Source organism: Neovison vison, chromosome 7 (assembly GCF_020171115.1).
Source record: "Neovison vison isolate M4711 chromosome 7, ASM_NN_V1, whole genome shotgun sequence".
In the NCBI taxonomy this organism is placed as follows: Eukaryota; Metazoa; Chordata; class Mammalia; order Carnivora; family Mustelidae; genus Neogale; species Neogale vison.
Window position 1 is genome coordinate 44,428,782 of NC_058097.1, and position 17,993 is coordinate 44,446,774.

Here is a 17,993-nt window from a genome sequence, read left to right on the forward strand (position 1 = left end):
TTTTAAGATTTTACTTATTTATTTATTTATTTGACAGAGAGAGAGGGAACAGAAGCAGGGGGAGTGGGAGAAGGAGAAGCAGGCCTCCCGCGACACCCCCATCTCCATCCCAGGACCCTGGAATCATGACCAGAGCTGAAGGCAGAAGCTTAACAACTGAGCCACCCAGGCGCCCCTGAAGCATCTGTTCTAACTGCATTCTGTCCTCCCAGGGCTTTCCAGGGGGAGGCTTTCCCTCCACCCATGTTTCTCGTCATGTGCTCACTTTCACAACTGTAGACCTGAAGCCCGAGACGCCCCTGCCCTGAGCAGTTGTGAGCATTTCCTTGTAGACACAGAGAAAGGTCTGGAAGAAAGCATACAGACCTATTCACGGGGCAGGCCTCATAGGGGGCCTTGAGAGGGCCTTGAACTTACATGTTTATAAGAATTAAAGAACAAACACATAGAATTAAAAAAAAAAAAATTGTCCTTTTATCTTCAACCTGGGTTTTACTCCTTAGAAGTAACCACTGTTGAGCACCTGGCTGGCTCAGTGGGTTAAAGCCTCTGCCTTCAGCTCAGGTCATGGTCTCAGGGTCATGACAGAGTCCCGCATCAGGTTCTCTGCTCGGCAAAGAGACTGCTTCCTCCTCTGTCTCTCTCTCTCTCTCTCTCTCTGCCTGCCTCTCTGCCTACTTGTGATCTCTGTCTGTCAAATAAACAAATGAAATCTTAAAAAAAAAAAAAAGAAAGAAAGAAAAAGTATCCACTGTTAAACAGTTGGGTGGGTATCCTCCTAGGCCCTTTATGGACATTTATGTTCTCTCGCTTTCACTTTCTCTCTCTAATGAAATCCACCCCCTTTTTGTTGAAGCCAAATCATTTTATTTTTTGTTTCATTCTGCAGTTTACCCCTTTCCCTTCACAAGTGGAAGAACTCTGGAGCAGGGTTGCCTGGGTTCCAACCGCAGAGCCACTGCTCTGCAGCTGAGTGACCTTGGTCAAGTCACTCAGCCTCTCTGGACTCCGTTGGGTGGGCTTTAAAAGGAGGCCAGTGGGGCGCCTGGATGGTTCAGTGGGTTAATCCTCTGCCTTTAGCTCGGGTCATGATCTCCGGGTCCTGGGATCGAGCCCCACATCGGGCTTTCTGCTCAGCGGGCAGCCTGCTTCCCCATCTATCTCTGCCTGCTACTCGGCTTACTTGTGACCTCTTTCTCTGTGTCAAATAAATAAACAAAATCTTTTTTAAAAAATAAAAGGAGGCCTGTGATAGCCTCTCCTTCACAGGGTTTCATCAGGATGAAATGAGTTAATGTGTGTAAAGCACTTAGCCCAGTACATAGTGAGCACTCCTGAGTGTGAGCTCTACCTGTTCATTTCTAGCCACGTGGGCCTCCAGTGCTCACGGCAGGGGGCTCTGCCTCTCTGTTCATCTCTGTTCATCACTGCTGCATTGTGTTTCTAGAGTAGAGGCAGCCGGACCCATTTAGCCCGTTCTCTGCCTAAGAACTATTAGGTCTTCCTACGGCTTCCATGTTAACACATTGTGGCGGCATGAGTGCCCCCCCAGCAGAACCGCCGTGCACCTGTGTTTCCACGTGCACTGGTGTGACTGTCTGAGCGACAGATTCCTAGAAATGGAATTGCTGGGTTAAAATAAAATAGTTGCACACCTGATGTTTGAGCACATAATTACCGTTCATTCTCCCCACTCCCCCAAGGAAGGGAAAGAAGCTGTACTTGATTTATACACTTGGAAGAGAACAAGCCTCTCAGGAACTCAGACTCCCAGGTCCCTCACTGGTGTGAGTGAAGGGGCTGTTAAGATTTCAGTTAGAAGCATCCATTCTCTGGGTTCTTTGACCTTAAATACAAAAGTGCAAATAAAACGTATATATATTTGATCTCTATCCCCAGTTCCTGGCCCAGGAGCTTCTAAAACCTTTGGAATTTTCTGAGTGATATGGGTGATAGGAGCCTCTTTTGTTCTGTAGAATAAGCCCCCTTTCAACCGTACCTGAGTTTATGCTAATGAAGTAATTCTTGGTGGACTCCTGGATAGCTTCGGGATTGGGGCTGGTTGCCAGGGAAACCAGCCCTGTGATTAGAGGGTTTGAACTTTCAGCCCCACCCCCCCAACCTCTGGAGAGGAGGGGTTCGCAGGAGTCGCCAATGGCCAGTGATTTAATCAATCGTGCCCACATAATGCAGCCTCCCTAAAACCCCAAAGGATGGAGTTCAGAGAGCTTCTAGGTTGGTGAGTGTATCCACATGCTGGGAGGGTGGTGCACCCCCAAATTCCATGGGACTCAAGACCCTTCTGGACTTCATCTTGAGTATCTCTTCATCTGACTATTGATTTGTACCTTTTATAAGAAACCAGTAATAGTAGGTGAAATATCTCTCACTTCTGTGAGCTGTTACAGCCCATTACCGAGCCTGAGGAGGGGGTTGTGGGACCCCCAGTTTGTAGCCAAGTAAGATGTGTAGGTAACCTGGGGACTCCTGATTAGCATCAGAAATGGGGGGCAGTCTGGTGGAACTGAGCCCTTAGCCTGCACGGACTCCAGGTAGTAAGTGTGGGGATTAAATTGTGGGACACCCCATCAGTGTCTGCAGAGAACTGGAGAATTGCCTGGTATGGAAAATCCACACATGTGGTGTTGGAAGCATTGCGAGTGTAGTACTCAGCCGGGTAGCCCTGCTCAGGGCCCTGCTGCGGGTGTTGTGGCTGCTGGGGGCTTCCTCAGGGGATTTCTGGAAGTTCCAGCCATTTTGTTTACTGGAAGCTCTAAGAGGTCCTATGGACGCTTGAATTTCCAGTAAAGTGGAGGAAGACATACAGGGGAGAAAACAGATTCCTTTTTTCTTTTTTTAATAAGATTTTATTTATTTGGGGGGAGGGGTGCACGAGCTGGGGGGTAATCAGAGGGAGAAGGAGAAGCAGACTCCCAGGACCCCTGATCATGACCCAAGCTGAAAGCAGATGCCTAACTGGAAGAGCCACCCAGGTGTCCTGAGAAAACAGATCCTTAACCTGAAGTCAGCTGAGCTGTTGCTGACGTCCTCGAGTTTTGTCCTTACGAATTGATTTTTGAAGATCCTTGCATCATTTGTGTATTCATACAACACGCTCATTTGGGCTTCCACCTCTTATTTAGAGTGAGGTGGCAAAGGTGTGGGAGGCAAACCAAGGAGATTGGGGATCCTAGCTGCTCCACCTACCTACCTACCCGCCAGGTGATGTGGCCATGTGACCTTTGCCTCATCTGTAAAATGGGCATGCTGGAAGTCCTTGCTTTATAAGGTCATTACAGCACACGTCCATACATGCCAAGTGTGTGCATTCCCATCAGCATTGTGTTATCACCCCCTCCCCTGCTTGCCTGTGTGGCAGGAACACACGTGGTAGACCCTCGTCCCCTGCAGGCTTAGAGCCGCTAGAAGTCCAAGGGGGGACCAGAGCTACTCAGAGGCTTAAAAATCCAGTGAGCTAATCCCATAGCCCAGGGTGTGTGCAGACCCCTAGGAGCTCAGCGAAGGAAGGCTGAGAATCATTGTGTCTGTGGTATGGGAGGAAGAAGTTAGGAAGGAGAAGACAGGGCGGGGGGCGGGGGGGGGGGGGGTAGGTCGGCTGCCCTGGGTGGGGCCCAAGGGTGTGGACAAGACGTCCCAGAGCAGCAGTTCCCTGAAAAACCTCCTGCCGTGGTCCCCATGCCCTTCAGACCCAAGAATTTTCATTGTATGTGACCCTCTCAGCAGCCTCCAGCCCTCACCTGCCCCTTCCCAGACTGCAGCCAGGGCTGGGGCCACGGGGACACTGGCTCTCCTTCCCTCTGCGCAGGCCTGCTCTGGCTCACAAGTCTGCCTCCTCTTGCATTTGCAGCAAAGTAGGACTTGGTGTCAGACCCTTCTTTCTTTGCCCTCCGTCCTCTGTCCTCAGCCCTGGCTACATAATAGAATGAGCTGCAAAGCTTTTAAAAGGCTCTCAGGCCTGGTCTCCACCCCAGACCGGCTGATTCAGACTCTCTGGGGGAGGAGGGTGAACACCTGTATTTTTACAAAGCTCCCCTGGTGCCTCTAATGGACAGTGGGGGAGGGAACAGCTGCCTTATACACTGGCCACTCCCAGCTTTCCTGCCCGGGCTTGTCAGCCTCGCTCATCAGCATACCCGGTGCATGGCAGGCGCCCTCTCTCGGGGATCAGATGGCATCCCCACAACCAATTCTTCTGACTGTCCCCTATTGAGAGCAGCTCCCCCCCAGCCCTGCCCTGTCACAACGGTTTAGTCCTTTCAACTGCTTATTGCCCTTTGAAGTTAATTTGTTTTCTATCTTGATTGACTTATTTCTGGGCTTCCCTCTCCTGGAAGTAAGTTCTTGGCTGGACAGGGGTAGAGGGGGTCTCTGTCCCGCTCAGGGCTGTATCTTCAGCACCTATGATGGCATGTAGTAGGTGCTTGAAAAATGAATGAAATAAGTGAGCAGATTTTCGGTGCTTGGTGTTTGTGAAATGAATGAGTTTTCCATGCCTGGTCAATGTTCAGTAAAAGAGTAAGGTTTTTGTGCTCTTCTGACTGAATGAATTGTTTGGACTGAATGACTTGTAAGAATGTGATAGGTGTTGTGTGAATGAATAAGCTGGAAGGACTAGTTCTTACTGGACAAACGAATGACTTGTATGTGCCCAGAAACTGCTGGATTGCCAAGTGCATGCAGTGGGTCATCTCCCCCTGGGCCTGAGAGTAGCCCTCAGACTTGATGCCACAACCCTGAACTGACCAGAGTTCTTAGGTCCCACTGAGCCCCACTGATAGTGACTGGATCACATTTCCATGAAGGGGTAACACTTGGAGCAGATGGGGGCAGCCCTGGATGCAGAAGACTGTCTAGGAAGGAAGCTTTGGGTACCTACCTGCTTCTCCAACACATGTGGTGACCCAGTGTGTCTGCCCATGTGAAGGGGCAGCTTGTGCACACGCACGCGCTCACACACACACACACACTCCATGCATTACTTTCAGCTTCCCAAACATGCCTCTTCCCAGGGACAGACACTCTGGGTCACCCAGCAGGTACCACCTACCCTCAGGTCACAGGCTCTAACTGAGCCTGTGCTCTTCCTGGTCTGTAAGGTTGTCATCCCTCCACTCATGGATTTAGCAGCACTTATGTATTAGCGGCCTACTATGTGTCAGGCCTGTGCTGGAGATACAGGCAGAAATAAAGAGACTCTAATGCCTCACAAACCTTATGGCAAATGGCTCATTATGTGGTAAATTACATACATACATTGATGCAGGTAACCCCAAAGAGAAATGCTCATAGCGTGCTCTGGGAACTCAGGTTGGGGATGGAACAAGGTTCATGAAAAGGGAAAGTCATGTAGAGAAAGAACTATCTAGGTAAGGGCAAGGGCAGTGGGAGTGGCCTGTGCAAAGGCCCTGAGGCAACAGGGAGAATAAGCAGTGGGACTGAAAGAAAGACTTTGTGGCTTGGGCTCCCGGAGCAAGAGGAGAAGAGGAAAGGAGTCTTGAGGGCTGAGGTGAGGATTTTGAATTTTATACTAAGATTCCAATGTGAATATGAATCCTACTGTGTGGAAGAGGGTAGCTAGGGAAGCAGACGCAGAGGGAACAAGGAGGCTGTTAGGTGCTTTAGCCACATGCCTACCTGTGAAATTGGCTGGGTCTCATGAAAGGCCGGCTCTATCCACTAGGAGTAAAGCAGGCATGCGAAGGCCCTTGGCCCACCCGCGTTGTACATGCAGAATGACCAAGAAACAAACCTTTGTTGTGTAAGCCCCTCGTACTTGGGGTCTTCTGTTCCTGTGGCATACCTTAGCCCACCTTGATGATTTCTGAGGAGAAACAAGTTTTGTGGGTGGGGAAAGATCAGGAGTTCAGGGTGGGAATGGTTAGTGTTGCAGTATAGGCTGACATACATTCGTGGTGGTGTCAGGTAAGCAGGTGGCTACTAGAGCCTGGAACTCAGAGGACCAGTTGGACCTGGAGATATTTTATGGTGTGTCACCAGTGAGGAAAAGGAGAATGAGAGGTCCAGGGCTTTGCCCACTGGGCAACAGGGAAGGCTGGTGCTTGAACTCAGGACTGCCTGATTTCAGGAATGAAGCTTCTGGGTCATTCCCAGCTCTGCCACCTCGTGGCCATCTGGCCTCAGGCACATTACTTCACCTGCCCACTTCAGTTTCTTTATGTTAAAATGGAGATAATACTACCTCACAGAGTTGCTGTGGAATTAAGAGAGATAGTAAATGTGAAGTGTTTGGAAAAGGACCTGGACTATAGAAGGATCACATTTGTGGTAGCTGCCATTATGGATACTGTTTTGTTATATAACTAAAACATCCAGTGGTGGGAAGTAGAATAATGGTGGCTTCAGGTCCACCTCAGACTAAAGTGATGAATGAAGCCCCCAGATCCCCCCTCTTTCAGCCCCTTTCACAAATGGTTCTTCCCTCGTGGTTACAAGATGGCTGCAGTGATTCCATCCCTCACATCCTCTCAGACTCTGGGTAAGAGAGAAAAGCATAGCCTTCAGCTTTAGGACTCTTGGCAATGATGTCACTGGGTCTCACTGGTTCTGATTGTGTTACGTGGTTAGTTCCTGAGCTCAAGAAGGAGTTCTTCCTATAGCCCACTGGGTGGGAATCAGAGAAGGCAGGTTCCCAAAGGGAAATCTGGGCTGTTTTTGGACAAAAGAGTCCTAGAGGCCAGGGAAGCAAACCACAAGTGTCTACCACTGGAAGACTTGTGTTTTTCTCTTCTACTCTGCCCTTAGCCATGTCACTTACCTGTGAATTTTTTTTTTAAGATTTTATTTATTTAATTGACAGATCACAAGTAGGCAGAGAGGTAGGCCGAGAGAGAGGAGGAAGCAGGCTCCCCAAGGAGCAGAGAGCCCGATGCAGGGCTCAATCCCAGGACCATGGGATCATGACCTGAGCCAAAGGCAGAGGCTTCAACCCACTGAGCCACCCAGGTGCCCCTCTTACCTGTGAAATTGGCTGGGTCACTTGCTCTGAGGAGCAAGGCCCCTCAGAGCCAGAACACTGCGGCTGTGGCATCTGCCTGCATGTCTGCTCTTCCAGCCTCCAGACTTGGGGGGCCTGATAAGGGAGCATGCTCTCAGTTCAGACTTCCCCAGTATCTTTACAAATAACAGTCTGGAAGCATTTGCACATATACGCTGGTGGGTGCCTGGTCCTCTAACAGACCCTGACATTTTTAGGGAGCCAATGTGGCCAGCCCCAGAGGTAAGTCCTCCCTGGTCTAAGGGCAGTCAGGACAATCCCAGATTTGAGGGTTTCCCAGCTTTCCTTGAGCCTGGAATGGCCATATGTGACCACATTATAGCTGATTAGGCCAGAGAAAGAAAGAAAAAAACAGAGAAAGTCTGTTGAGGTGTAGGAGGAATGTTCTGGCAAACATACTCTTTCCTGACTAGGGTCAGATGGGTAAGAAGTAGAACAGTCTTACCTTATCTGTTTCTTTCCCCACTGCCCATGGTTCAGTGAGAAGCATGGGTATGGCCACCAGCTTGCTACTCAGAGGCCTCAAGCCCAAGATGCAGGCCAGTAGCTCACAGAGGGAAGGAGGGGAGTGTGGGGGCATGGGGGGAGAAAGTGTCTGATATCATCCCAGCGTACCAAGAGTGGAGTCACCATATCTGGCCTCCTTCCGACACAGGATAATGAGATGTCTTCATTGCCTGAGCCACCGGCGGCTGGGATTCCATCACTTGCAGCCACATGCATCCCAGCGGCCTCTCCCACTGCCACTTGCTTCTCACTGTGCTACCGTCCCCCGTGTTTCCCCGTCCACCATCCCCAGCTGTCTCCCTTGCACGCCACACTGTGCATTAGTCAGGGTCCTCCAGTGCCAGCTGCAGAAGCCACACTGGACAGTCTTGGGCAGAAGCAGAATTTATCAGGGGCAGACAGAGCACCAGGAGGCCAGAGGAGCAGGTGTGGAGAACAAGCAGGAGCCAGGGAACACTGGAGAGAAGACACTGTGTGCTGACCTCCATTCGGAGAACATGCAGCCACCAAGTCCACCCTTGGCTGTGCTTCTGTAATTGAGGGGGGAGAGAGAAGATACATAAAGGAAGGAACCGTGGGGATAGGAATGGCCAGGAGATAGGCAGTACTTCTCCCCATTTTCCAGATTGAAACAGAGCCACAGTTTTAGTATCCAGCCCGTGGCATACTAGGATCTGAACCCAGGCAGTCTGGCCCTCAGAAGGGGGGCTTCCCCATCTGAAGGATGGGGTGCTCTTGGAAGGGGGACAGCATTGGACAGCAGGCCGCTGGAAAGGGACCAGTGTGCAGCAGTCTCCAAATCCCACGGAGGCTGTGGGTATCACTAAGCCTCTGAGCGTCACAGGGAGACTTGGCTACACCTGGTCGGGGAAGGGATCTGTGGAAAGACACCAGGGCCTCAGGAACATCTGTGTGTTCTCACAGAAGAGAGCAAAACAGATGGGGGGTTTCTGACTGAGCTGGAAACAAAATGCCATCAGCAAAGCCCATCTGTCAGGAGGTGCTTGCATAAGTAATTCAGGGTCGCATCTGGGCCACTGGTTTTCCCAGCCAGCCCCAGTGTGGCCTCAAAGGGTCACACTTTGGTCCCAGGGTGCCCCTGGCCCAGCTGCACACCCCAGTTTGGCCTGGGATCCAGGGCCCAGCAGAGTATAGGACAAGCCTCAGGCCCTCCTCTCTGGCAAAGCTGCTGAGCTTACTGGTCACCTGAGATCACAGACCAGCATCCTCTGCCCAAATCTGGCACAGGTACTTATTTTATTGACCCTTACTTGGTTTTTGTTGGTAACGTTTTTAAGTATTTATTTATCAGCTAGAAGTACGTGCAGGTAATTCCAAAGGTAGCCAGTGGTGTACAGTGAAAAGTAAGGCTCCTTCCTTCCCCTACTTTCAAGACACGTTGAGATCCTGGGGATACAGCAGCAGCTCACGTTCTCATGGGGTGGAAATCAGAAATAAATAAGAGAAATAAGTGAGTACCTTCAGAAGTACTAAGGAGCTGAGTGCAGCAGGAGAGGGGGCTGGGCTTGGGGGGGACGGTACCTAGTTCCCTTTCCCAGAGACATCCACTGTTAGCAGTTTCTTGAAAATCCTTGCAGATCTCTTCTCTGCCTGGTAGTTGGTTTGTCGTCGCTGCAGTTATTTTTGTATTTCAAACTGGGAGAAGTTGCATACAGTTCAAGATTTCTGATTTCTACTTAAAAATCCAGTGATCTGGCATCCACATTCCCGCAAAGGGTGGTCACCAGAGCTGAGGCCTACTTGTGTCTGTAGAAATGCGGGGGGGGGGGGGTGCGGAGCACATGGGGAGCTCAGTCATTAAGCATCTGCTCCCTGCTCAGTGGGGAGCGGCTTCTCCCTCTGTTCCTCCCCCCCTGCTTGTGCGCTCTCTCTCAAATAAATAAATAAATTAAATCTTAAAAGAAAAAAAGAAATGCCTCTGCTGTCCCACTCACCCAGCCTCACTTGGGTGCTTCTGTCTTCCTTAACTAACCCAGCCCTTGTGGCTTCCCTCCTCCTCCTCTTCTGTCTCCTCCCCTCTCTCGTCCCCTGTGTGCCTCCCTGTAACATCTTCAGGGATGCTCCTTTGGGAGCTGGGAGGAGGAGTGCACTTTTGCTCCCCACTTCTCTCCTCCCCTGCCTTCTGAGTCTGACTTTTTCAGTTGTTACAGACTGGCCTCGCTGTTTTGCTCCATGAATCTGCTTCATGCTGCCGCCCGGTTCTCTCCCAGCTTGTTCTGTACCTATGGGCATGAGTTAGGAAACACACACACACAAACACACACACAGAGCCTTCCCCTTACTCAGAAAACACTGGCAGTCGGCAGTCGTTGGTGGGCTTCTCTTCATTGAAGAGTTGACATCATTCAAGGGAGCCAACCTGGTGAAGAACAGAAGGAAGCATATCCAGATATCCTGGGTGGGGTTTGGTATGTCAGCAGAACAGAGAAGAGGGCCAGTGGGATGGGATCTTAGGGGTGGGGAGAGGCTTCAGGGAGACTGGCAAGGTCCAGAGCCTGTGGGGCTTGTGGACCAGCAGAATACTTTGGATTTTATTCTAACGCAGTAAGGAGCCACTGAGGAGATCTCAGCCAAGAAGTGACAAGAGCTGATTTACTGGCTTACGGTATCTATTAATCACGTAGGGTTATCCCCTCCCCCAATCTACCAGTATTCATGGTGACTCATCTGTCATTTTTTATTTCCTTTATTGGGGGGGGGTGGCTGGTCAGGCAGACTGCAGGACAGATTGACAGCAGTCCAGCCTCTACCTACAGGATTCACAGGGGGCAGAGGAATGTGTTTAATGACACCACAAGGGAATAGGCAGCCAGCTCCTAAAAGTGGGAAACTCCACGGGACAAGTGATGTAATTCCTTACACAAGTGAATAGCCTCACAATAATGGTGATGGGCATGGGAGAGACTTTATAGAAGAGACTTAAGAAATATACTCACCGGGTGCCTGGGTGGCTCAGTGGGTTAAGCTGCTGCCTTTGGCTCAGGTCATGATCTCAGGGTCCTGGGATCGAGTCCTGCATCGGGCTCTCTGCTCAGCGGGGAGCCTGCTTCCTCCTCTCTCTCTCTCTCTGCCTGCCTCTCTGCCTACTTGTGATCTCTCTCTGTCAAATAAATAAATAAAATCTTTAAAAAAAAAAAAAAAGAAAGAAAGAAATATACTCATCGAGGGGCTCCTGGGTGGCTTAGTGGGTTGGGCCTCTGCCTTCAGCTCAGGTCATGATCTCGGGGTCCTGGGATCGAGCCCCGCATTGGGCTCTCTGCTCAGCGGGGAGCCTGCTTCCCCCTCTCTCTTTCTGCCTGCCTCTCTGCCTACTTGTGAACTCTGTCAAATGAATGAATAAAATCTTAAAAAAAAGAAAGAAAGAAATATACTCACTGAGGTAGAATAGGGATCTTGTTTGGATCCTGATTTGAACAAATCTGCTCTAAAAAACACCTTTGAGACAATGGGGGAAACGTAATGCAGATATGGGGTATTACATGATATTAAAGAATTCTTGTTAATCTAGATGGGTGTGATAAAGGTACCATGGTTAATAAGGAAAAGCCTAACTGCTAGATGTATAAACTTGAGTTTTTTCAGGTGAAATGAGCTGATGGCTGGGATATATCCCAAACTATTCTGTTAAATAAAAGTGTAGGAGTGAGTGGGTAGATGAAACAGGAATGGGGAATCATTAATGGTTGTTGAAGCTGGTGGTGCTCCTCTCTGTTTTGAGTATTTTGAAAATTTGCATAATAAATGGTTTTTTTAAATGAGTATAAAGATGTCACACACACACACACACAGAGTCTTTCCTCTGGGAATAGTAATGTCACAGCTCACCTTTGCCTTCTCTCCTTTTGCAGCATGGCGGGGAGGACAGCCCTGCAGCCTGCCTGCCCTCACCCGCGTCTCCTGCCTGCTCCGTCCCGCTGAGCTGCTCAGACTGGAGGCCCCAGGACAGCACCTGCCTCCTGAGGTTGTCCTGGCTCAAGTTGTCCACCGCGATGGTGGAGAACTGGACTCCACAGGCTCACAACCTTCCTGTCAGGCTTCAGGGGCCAGCATCCTTCATCCTGGGCCTGGCGGCCCTGAACAATGGCTGAGGGCCAGGGGACCCCATAAAGTCACTCCACAGCTCACAGGGGGCCAGCAGCACTCCAGCGCCTGTGGACTATGACCACTTATCGGCCCATTCCCAATGATGGTGTGGATCTGGCAGCCAGTTGTGGGGCCAGAGGGGCCGACGTCCTCCCTGGGCCTCACACCGGGGACTATACTCCCATGGGATTCTGGGTCCAGAACGGCGGCATGCCCCAGCCCATTGGTGAGAGCCCAGTCAGCGCCACCACCCGCCCCAGTCCCACCACTCCTGCCGTGCCCAAGATGGGCGTGCGCGCCAGAGTGGCCGACTGGCCACCCAAGCGGGAGGCCCTGAGAGAACAAAACAACCCAAGCCCCTCACAGGACTCAGATGGCACGAAGGCCACAAAGGTGGCCCATTCCATGAGGGGCATGCAGAACGGACAGCCCCCCGTCAGTACCCCGGCTTCCTCAGGACCCAAAGCCTTCCACCGACTCTCCAGGAGAAGGTCCAAAGATGTGGAATTCCAGGACGGATGGCCCCGGTCCCCTGGCCGGGCCTTCCTGCCCCTGCGGCACCGCAGCAGCAGCGAGATCACTCTCAGCGAGTGTGATGTGGAGGACACAGGGGAGCCCCGGGGACCCCGGCACACGGGGGCCCTGCCCCTCTTCCGGGAGTATGGAAGCACGTCCTCCATCGATGTGCAGGGCGTGCCCGAGCAGAGCTTCTTTGACATCCTCAACGAGTTCCGCAGCGAACAGCCTGACGCCGCGGGGCCCCAGAGCCTCCGAGAGCTGCTCCAGGCCGACGCCGGCCCCCACGTCCCCGGGGGCAGCGGCGGAGCCAAGGGGGACCCCCGCAACGGCCAGCCCGCCAAGGACAGCCTCCTGGGGCTCCAGCCCGCCAAGGAGAAGGAGAAGGCCCGGAAGAAAGCGGTGCGCGGCCTGGGCGGCGGGGACGCCACGGACTCGTCCATCTTCCGGAAGCTGCGCAGCGGCAAGGCGGATGGTGAGGCGGCCCGGGCGCCGGGGGAGGCAGAGGAGGGCCGCAGCGCGCCGGACACCGGCCGCCCGTGGGTCTGCCAGAAAAGCTTCGCGCACTTTGACGTGCAGAGCATGCTGTTCGACCTCAACGAGGCGGCTGCCAACAGGGTGGCCACCGCGCAGCGGCGCAACACCACCACGGGCGCGTCGGCAGCCTCCGCCACGGCGGCCCTCCCGGCGTCGCGGGCGCACGGCCTGGGCGGCCTGGACACCGCCTTCCCCAGCACGGAGGACCTCAACTGCAAGGAGAACCTGGAGCAGGACCTGGGCGACGACAACAGCAACGACCTGCTGCTCAGCTGTCCTCACTTCCGCAACGAGATCGGCGGCGAGTGCGAGCGCAACGTGAGCTTCTCACGCGCAGCCGTGGGCTCCCCGGGCGGCGGCGGCGGTGGCAGTGAGGGTCGCCCAGCCGAGCCCACACTCAGCGCCCACCGCACCAACGCCAGCATCTCGGTGCTAGAGGTGCCCAAGGAGCAGCAAAGGACGCAGAGCCGCCCGCGCCAGTACAGCATCGAGCACGTGGATCTGGGCGCCCGCTACTACCAGGACCACTTCGTGGGCCGAGGTGACGGGGCACGCGGGCTGGCGGGCCACAGCTTGTCCCCGGGGACCCCCCGAGGCTCCAGCAGAGGGAGGGGGTTCACTTCCTGAGACAGAGGGCAGTGAGGAGGCAATGAGCAGAGCACCCAGGGCTAAAGTCGCCAGAGCCTCAAGCAGCAGGAGACAATAGATGCCCATTTATTTAGCAACTGTGCCAGGTTCAGCTGTGTGCCAGGCACTTTTTTGAAGAAGATTGAAACTAGGATTGTGTCTTCCTAGTGCTTAAAACTTAATTACTGCGTAAAATATATAAGGTGTCCTAGTGTGGCTTGCGCTATGGGGAAAAGTAAAGCAGGGGAGAGGGGAATAGTGTCCAGGTCAGAGGCGCATTTTCAATAGGGAATGGCTTGGGAGGGTCTCCTGGGCAGATGCCATTTGAGTACCAGGCTGAAGGAGGGAGCTATGTGGAGAGCGGGGACAGTGTTCTGGTGCAGGAAGGGCAAATACAATAGTTCTGAAACACTGAAGGAGGAGGAAAGAGGGGGAAAGGAGGAATGGGGGCTGACTTGACAGATCTTTTTGCCCTTACCCTTTCCTTTTTCTCTGCCTATATTGGGACAGAGCGACTGAGAGAGGGTGGAAGGAGCCAAAGTAGAGAGGTGACAGGGGCAGATCGTTTGGGCTTGTGGGCCATGGTGAGAACTCTTGCCTGCACCCTGAATGAGGTGGAGTCACAAGAGGGTTCTCCGCAGTCGAGGGCCCTGAGCTGACTCTGGTGTTCACAGCCTCCCTCTGGGGCACAGACGTGGGGAGATTGGGAAGCAGGGAAACCTGGGGCCGGGGAAGTGGCAGGGGACTGTCGCACTAGTTCAGGCAGGAGATAATGATGGACAAGTCTAGGTTGGGAGCCCATGCGTGGGGGAAAAAGCCAGCAGGTTCTGGATCCCCTTTGAAGGTGGAGCTGTTGATGTGGCCAAGGTGTTACCACCAGAGAGAGACTGGCAACCCGCATGACTATGTCCATCGGTTCCGGTGAGGCAATTGCAGGAGGCAGCAGCGCATAGTGCGGAGACCACAAACCCAGGCATCTACATCCGGGGCCAGGCAGAGACTGAGCAAAGGGCAACTCCAGCTTGGCTCCTCTTCACTGTAGGCATGTAGGAAACACAGGCAAACCCAGTATTGTCAGCCTTTCTAATTTTTCCAGATTATCCTAAAATGAAGTTGTTTCTTATTTTTAATGCGAATTCTCCTAATTTTTAAATGCTGACCACTACATTGATTTGGAATTGCTTATAACTGCCAGTGACAGGCTTTAAGGACATAGAAGTTTATTTCTCTGATACAAAGAAGTCTGGAGGTCAGCAGCCCAGGGGGCTGGTATGGTTTCCCCTCACCATTAGTGGAATGCCAGCCTTAGAGCATGGCCGCCAGCCCCAGGAGTAGTCTCATGGCCCAAGATGGCTGCTGCAGCTCCAGCTGTCACATCCATGTTTCTAGGCAGAGAAAAAGGGAAGGGTAAGGGCAAAAAGATCTGTCAAGTCAGCCCCCTATTAAAAAGCTTTCTCATAAGCTCCATCCAACCACAGCTGCTTATTGACCACTTCTGTCTACAAGGCAGGCTGGGAAATGTAGGTTTTTAGCTAGACATATCTCCTCTCTTTTCTTCCCCTAAGAGGAGAGGGTTTTTCTTGAAAAGGAGGAAGGGAAAAATAGAGTTGGTAGGTACCTACTACTCCACAGCAGCAAGTCAAAACATTTTTTTTTCCTGAAGATTTTATTTATTTATTTGACAGAGAGAGATCACAAGTAGGCAGAGACGCAGGCAGAGAGAGAGGAGGAAGCAGGCTCCCTGCCGAGCAGAGAGTCCGAAGCGGGACTCGATCTCAGGACTCTGAGATCATGACCTGAGCCGAAAGCAGCGGCTTAACCCACTGAGCCACCCAGGCGCCCTCAAAACATTTTTTTAAACCAGTGTCCTAGTCAGACCTAACAAAACGTCAGCTAAGTCATTTCGTGGGATTCAGTGTGTGCAGTCGCTGGAGCTCTAGTGTTTCGAGCCAGACAGCCCTGGGTTTGGGGTGTCTGTGTCATAGCTTACAGCTGTGTGACATGTTTCACTCGTTGGACTCTGTATCCTCATGTGAGGAATGGGGGTGATTGTAGCAGCGTCACATGCCCCAAAACAGAAAGACACAGAAATTAAAAATGAAAGGATTGAGGGGAGAAAAGTTCCAGACAGTTGCTCACCCAGAGAAGAGAGACTCGAATAGTTGTAAACCTTTGTGCACCTGGCAACCTGGGTTGGGGGATAAATAAATTAAAAACTGACAGGCTGCAGGGAGAAGTGAACAAATCGACCATCAGTGGCAGACGCTGACAGGGTCTCTCCGAAATTGACAGATCTCGTAGTCAAAAAAATAAGGCTGAAGAGGATTTGAATAACCCAATCAAATAATCCAATCAAAACCTGATTCTCTATTTATACGTATCATATATATATATATAAGTTATTATCATATATATAAATGTAGAATCAGCTTTTGGTTGAGTTATTAATTATACATATTATGTCATGTATATAATTACTAATTTTGCACCTAACCAACAGAGAGCATGTTCTTTTCAACTCACATATTCTATTCAGCTCGCACGTGGAAATACCTTCACGGAGGACTGTGGTGAGGATTATATAAGATTGTACATTAAGACAGTTCTTCATCAGGCAGGTAGTAAATACTCATTACAGAGCTTCCAAAAAAGAAAAAAGCCATTTTCTTTCAAAAATGGACTTCTCTGGAGTCCTGGAAGCTTATAAATAAATGACTCATCCGTCGCTGTTTATTGAGTGCCTGCAGTATGCCAAGGCTGCAAGGTGCTGGGTATGCATTGGTGGAAAATAAAACCACCTGCCCAGCTGTTTCCGGAATGAGCTCTTCTCTGTGGAGCAGGTAATTCTGTTCTCCGACCAGCTGCAGAGATGGCTTAACCAGGTGCAGGTGTGGTCTGACCGGTGCCTTTAATCACCACACATTATTTGGGCCTTAGATAAGTGTTTGATTCACCAAGAGTACCTTGTGAGAACAGAACCATCCGTTAAATATTCAGAGCCCTGGGGTAGAAGGAATTCCTGGCAGCGGTTAGACGTTGACAGGGTCTCTCCGAGGACTTGAGTTAAGGCTGCCGGTGGGCTGTCTACTGCAAGCACGGAGTACTTGGATTATACATTGGGAGAAACTGTTTGCCTGGAAGGATTTTAAAACAGCAGCATGTTTAGAGAAACGGGAGACAGCTGTTATTTAGGGAAGAGGAGAGGAGACTTGCTCTGTGGTTCTGAGGTGTTATCCCCATAAGGAAAGAGTAGTTTAAGTGTCCGAGGTGTCATGGAAATGTTGCTGGATAAAGGTGGTGCTTAGGGGCTTGATTCTGGTCCCTTTTCTCTGACCAACACCATGTCCTATGATGATAACAGCATTTCTGTCGTGCTGTGTCCCCGGCCCTATGCCGAGTGCTTCGTGCTTATTAACCTATTTAATTCTGATGACCCTGCCGGGAGGCGGGCCCACCCTTTCCAATCCTGTTCTCAGGAGAATGCCATGGAGCACCTTGGCCTGGGCCATCCATCCAACCTAGTGGCAGACCCCAGATTTGAGCCCAGTGAGCGGCTTTCTAGGATAGAATCTAAACCAGTTCACGGGGCTAATCGGCCGCTAAGCTAACGATGAACATTTGCAAATCTGGGATAATCATAGTGAGGCTGGGTTTTTACATGCCAGACACTGTGCTAAGCATTTAATATTTGTAGCTTCATTTCACCCTCACATCCACTCAGTGAGTTATGGGTGGCCTCAGGGCCCCCCATTTCTCAGATGAAGGAGCAGAGGCTCAGAAAACTGAGGCTCCGTGAACTTGGCACAGGGGGCCCAGTCCAGTTTCATGGTCGCTCTGTCAAGTGTGGTCGTGACGAGGCAAGTTGTGTGAATGGGATCCCATAGGTCACACAAGAACCTTCCCCTGGGCCTGGGACATCACCCCTCCTTCCCAGAGAGTTTACTCTGAACCCCCACCCCTGCTCTTCCCTCTCAGAACATGCCAATTACTTTGGCGTGGACGAGAAGCTGGGACCAGTGGCTGTGAGCATCAAGCGAGAGAAGTTGGAGGACCACAAGGATCACGGACCTCAGTACCAGTACAGGATCATCTTCCGGACCCGAGAGGTAGGTCCCATCACCATTGTTGGCTTCCATAAATTGTAGCTGCTCACCTCTGTGAGCCCTTAGTCTGCACCAAGTGCTTCCCCAGCTACATCTCACGTCAGCCTCCCAGTAACCTCCTGACGGCAGTTCTAGTAGTCCCTCCCTTTTACAGAAGGGAAAACTAGGGCTCAGAGAAATTCAGTGACTTGTATGGGATCATACAAGTAAGGGGCCAGACCGGGATTAGAATCTTGGAGAGCCCAAGATTGCTACCCACGCAAGAGATTCACTCTGGTTAGCATAAGAAATAAAGAGAGAGCTGTAAGGGAGTCTTTCAGGATCATGAGATGTCCTGCAGAATGGAAAGAATTAAGGCAGCAGGCCTCAGGCAGGGCAGGAACTGGGGACTCTCAGCCAGAGCGGCACTGCTGTCGACACCGTTCAGCTCAAAACAATCCCAGTGCTTTCACATGTGAATAGAGAAACCCGTTGTCCTGGTTTGGTTCTAGGCCTTCGCCTAGATTAAATACCAGCTGTGGGGATGCCTGGGTGGCGCAGTTGGTTAAACGACTGCCTCCGGC

General features: G+C 51.5%; 1 protein-coding gene across 4 annotated transcripts in view; it reads left to right on the top strand.

Moving 5' to 3' along the window:
- The window catches only part of SIPA1L3 (signal induced proliferation associated 1 like 3), a 237,337-nt gene that overhangs the window by 123,399 nt on the left and 95,945 nt on the right, over positions 1-17,993 (top strand). For all 4 annotated transcript variants that reach the window (XM_044256522.1, XM_044256523.1, XM_044256525.1 and 1 more), the window contains 2 exons: positions 11,413-13,241; positions 17,303-17,433. In XM_044256522.1, the coding sequence (XP_044112457.1) occupies positions 11,723-13,241; positions 17,303-17,433 (1,650 nt within the window). In that variant the 5' untranslated portion in view covers positions 11,413-11,722. The remainder of the gene's footprint in view (positions 1-11,412; positions 13,242-17,302; positions 17,434-17,993) is intronic.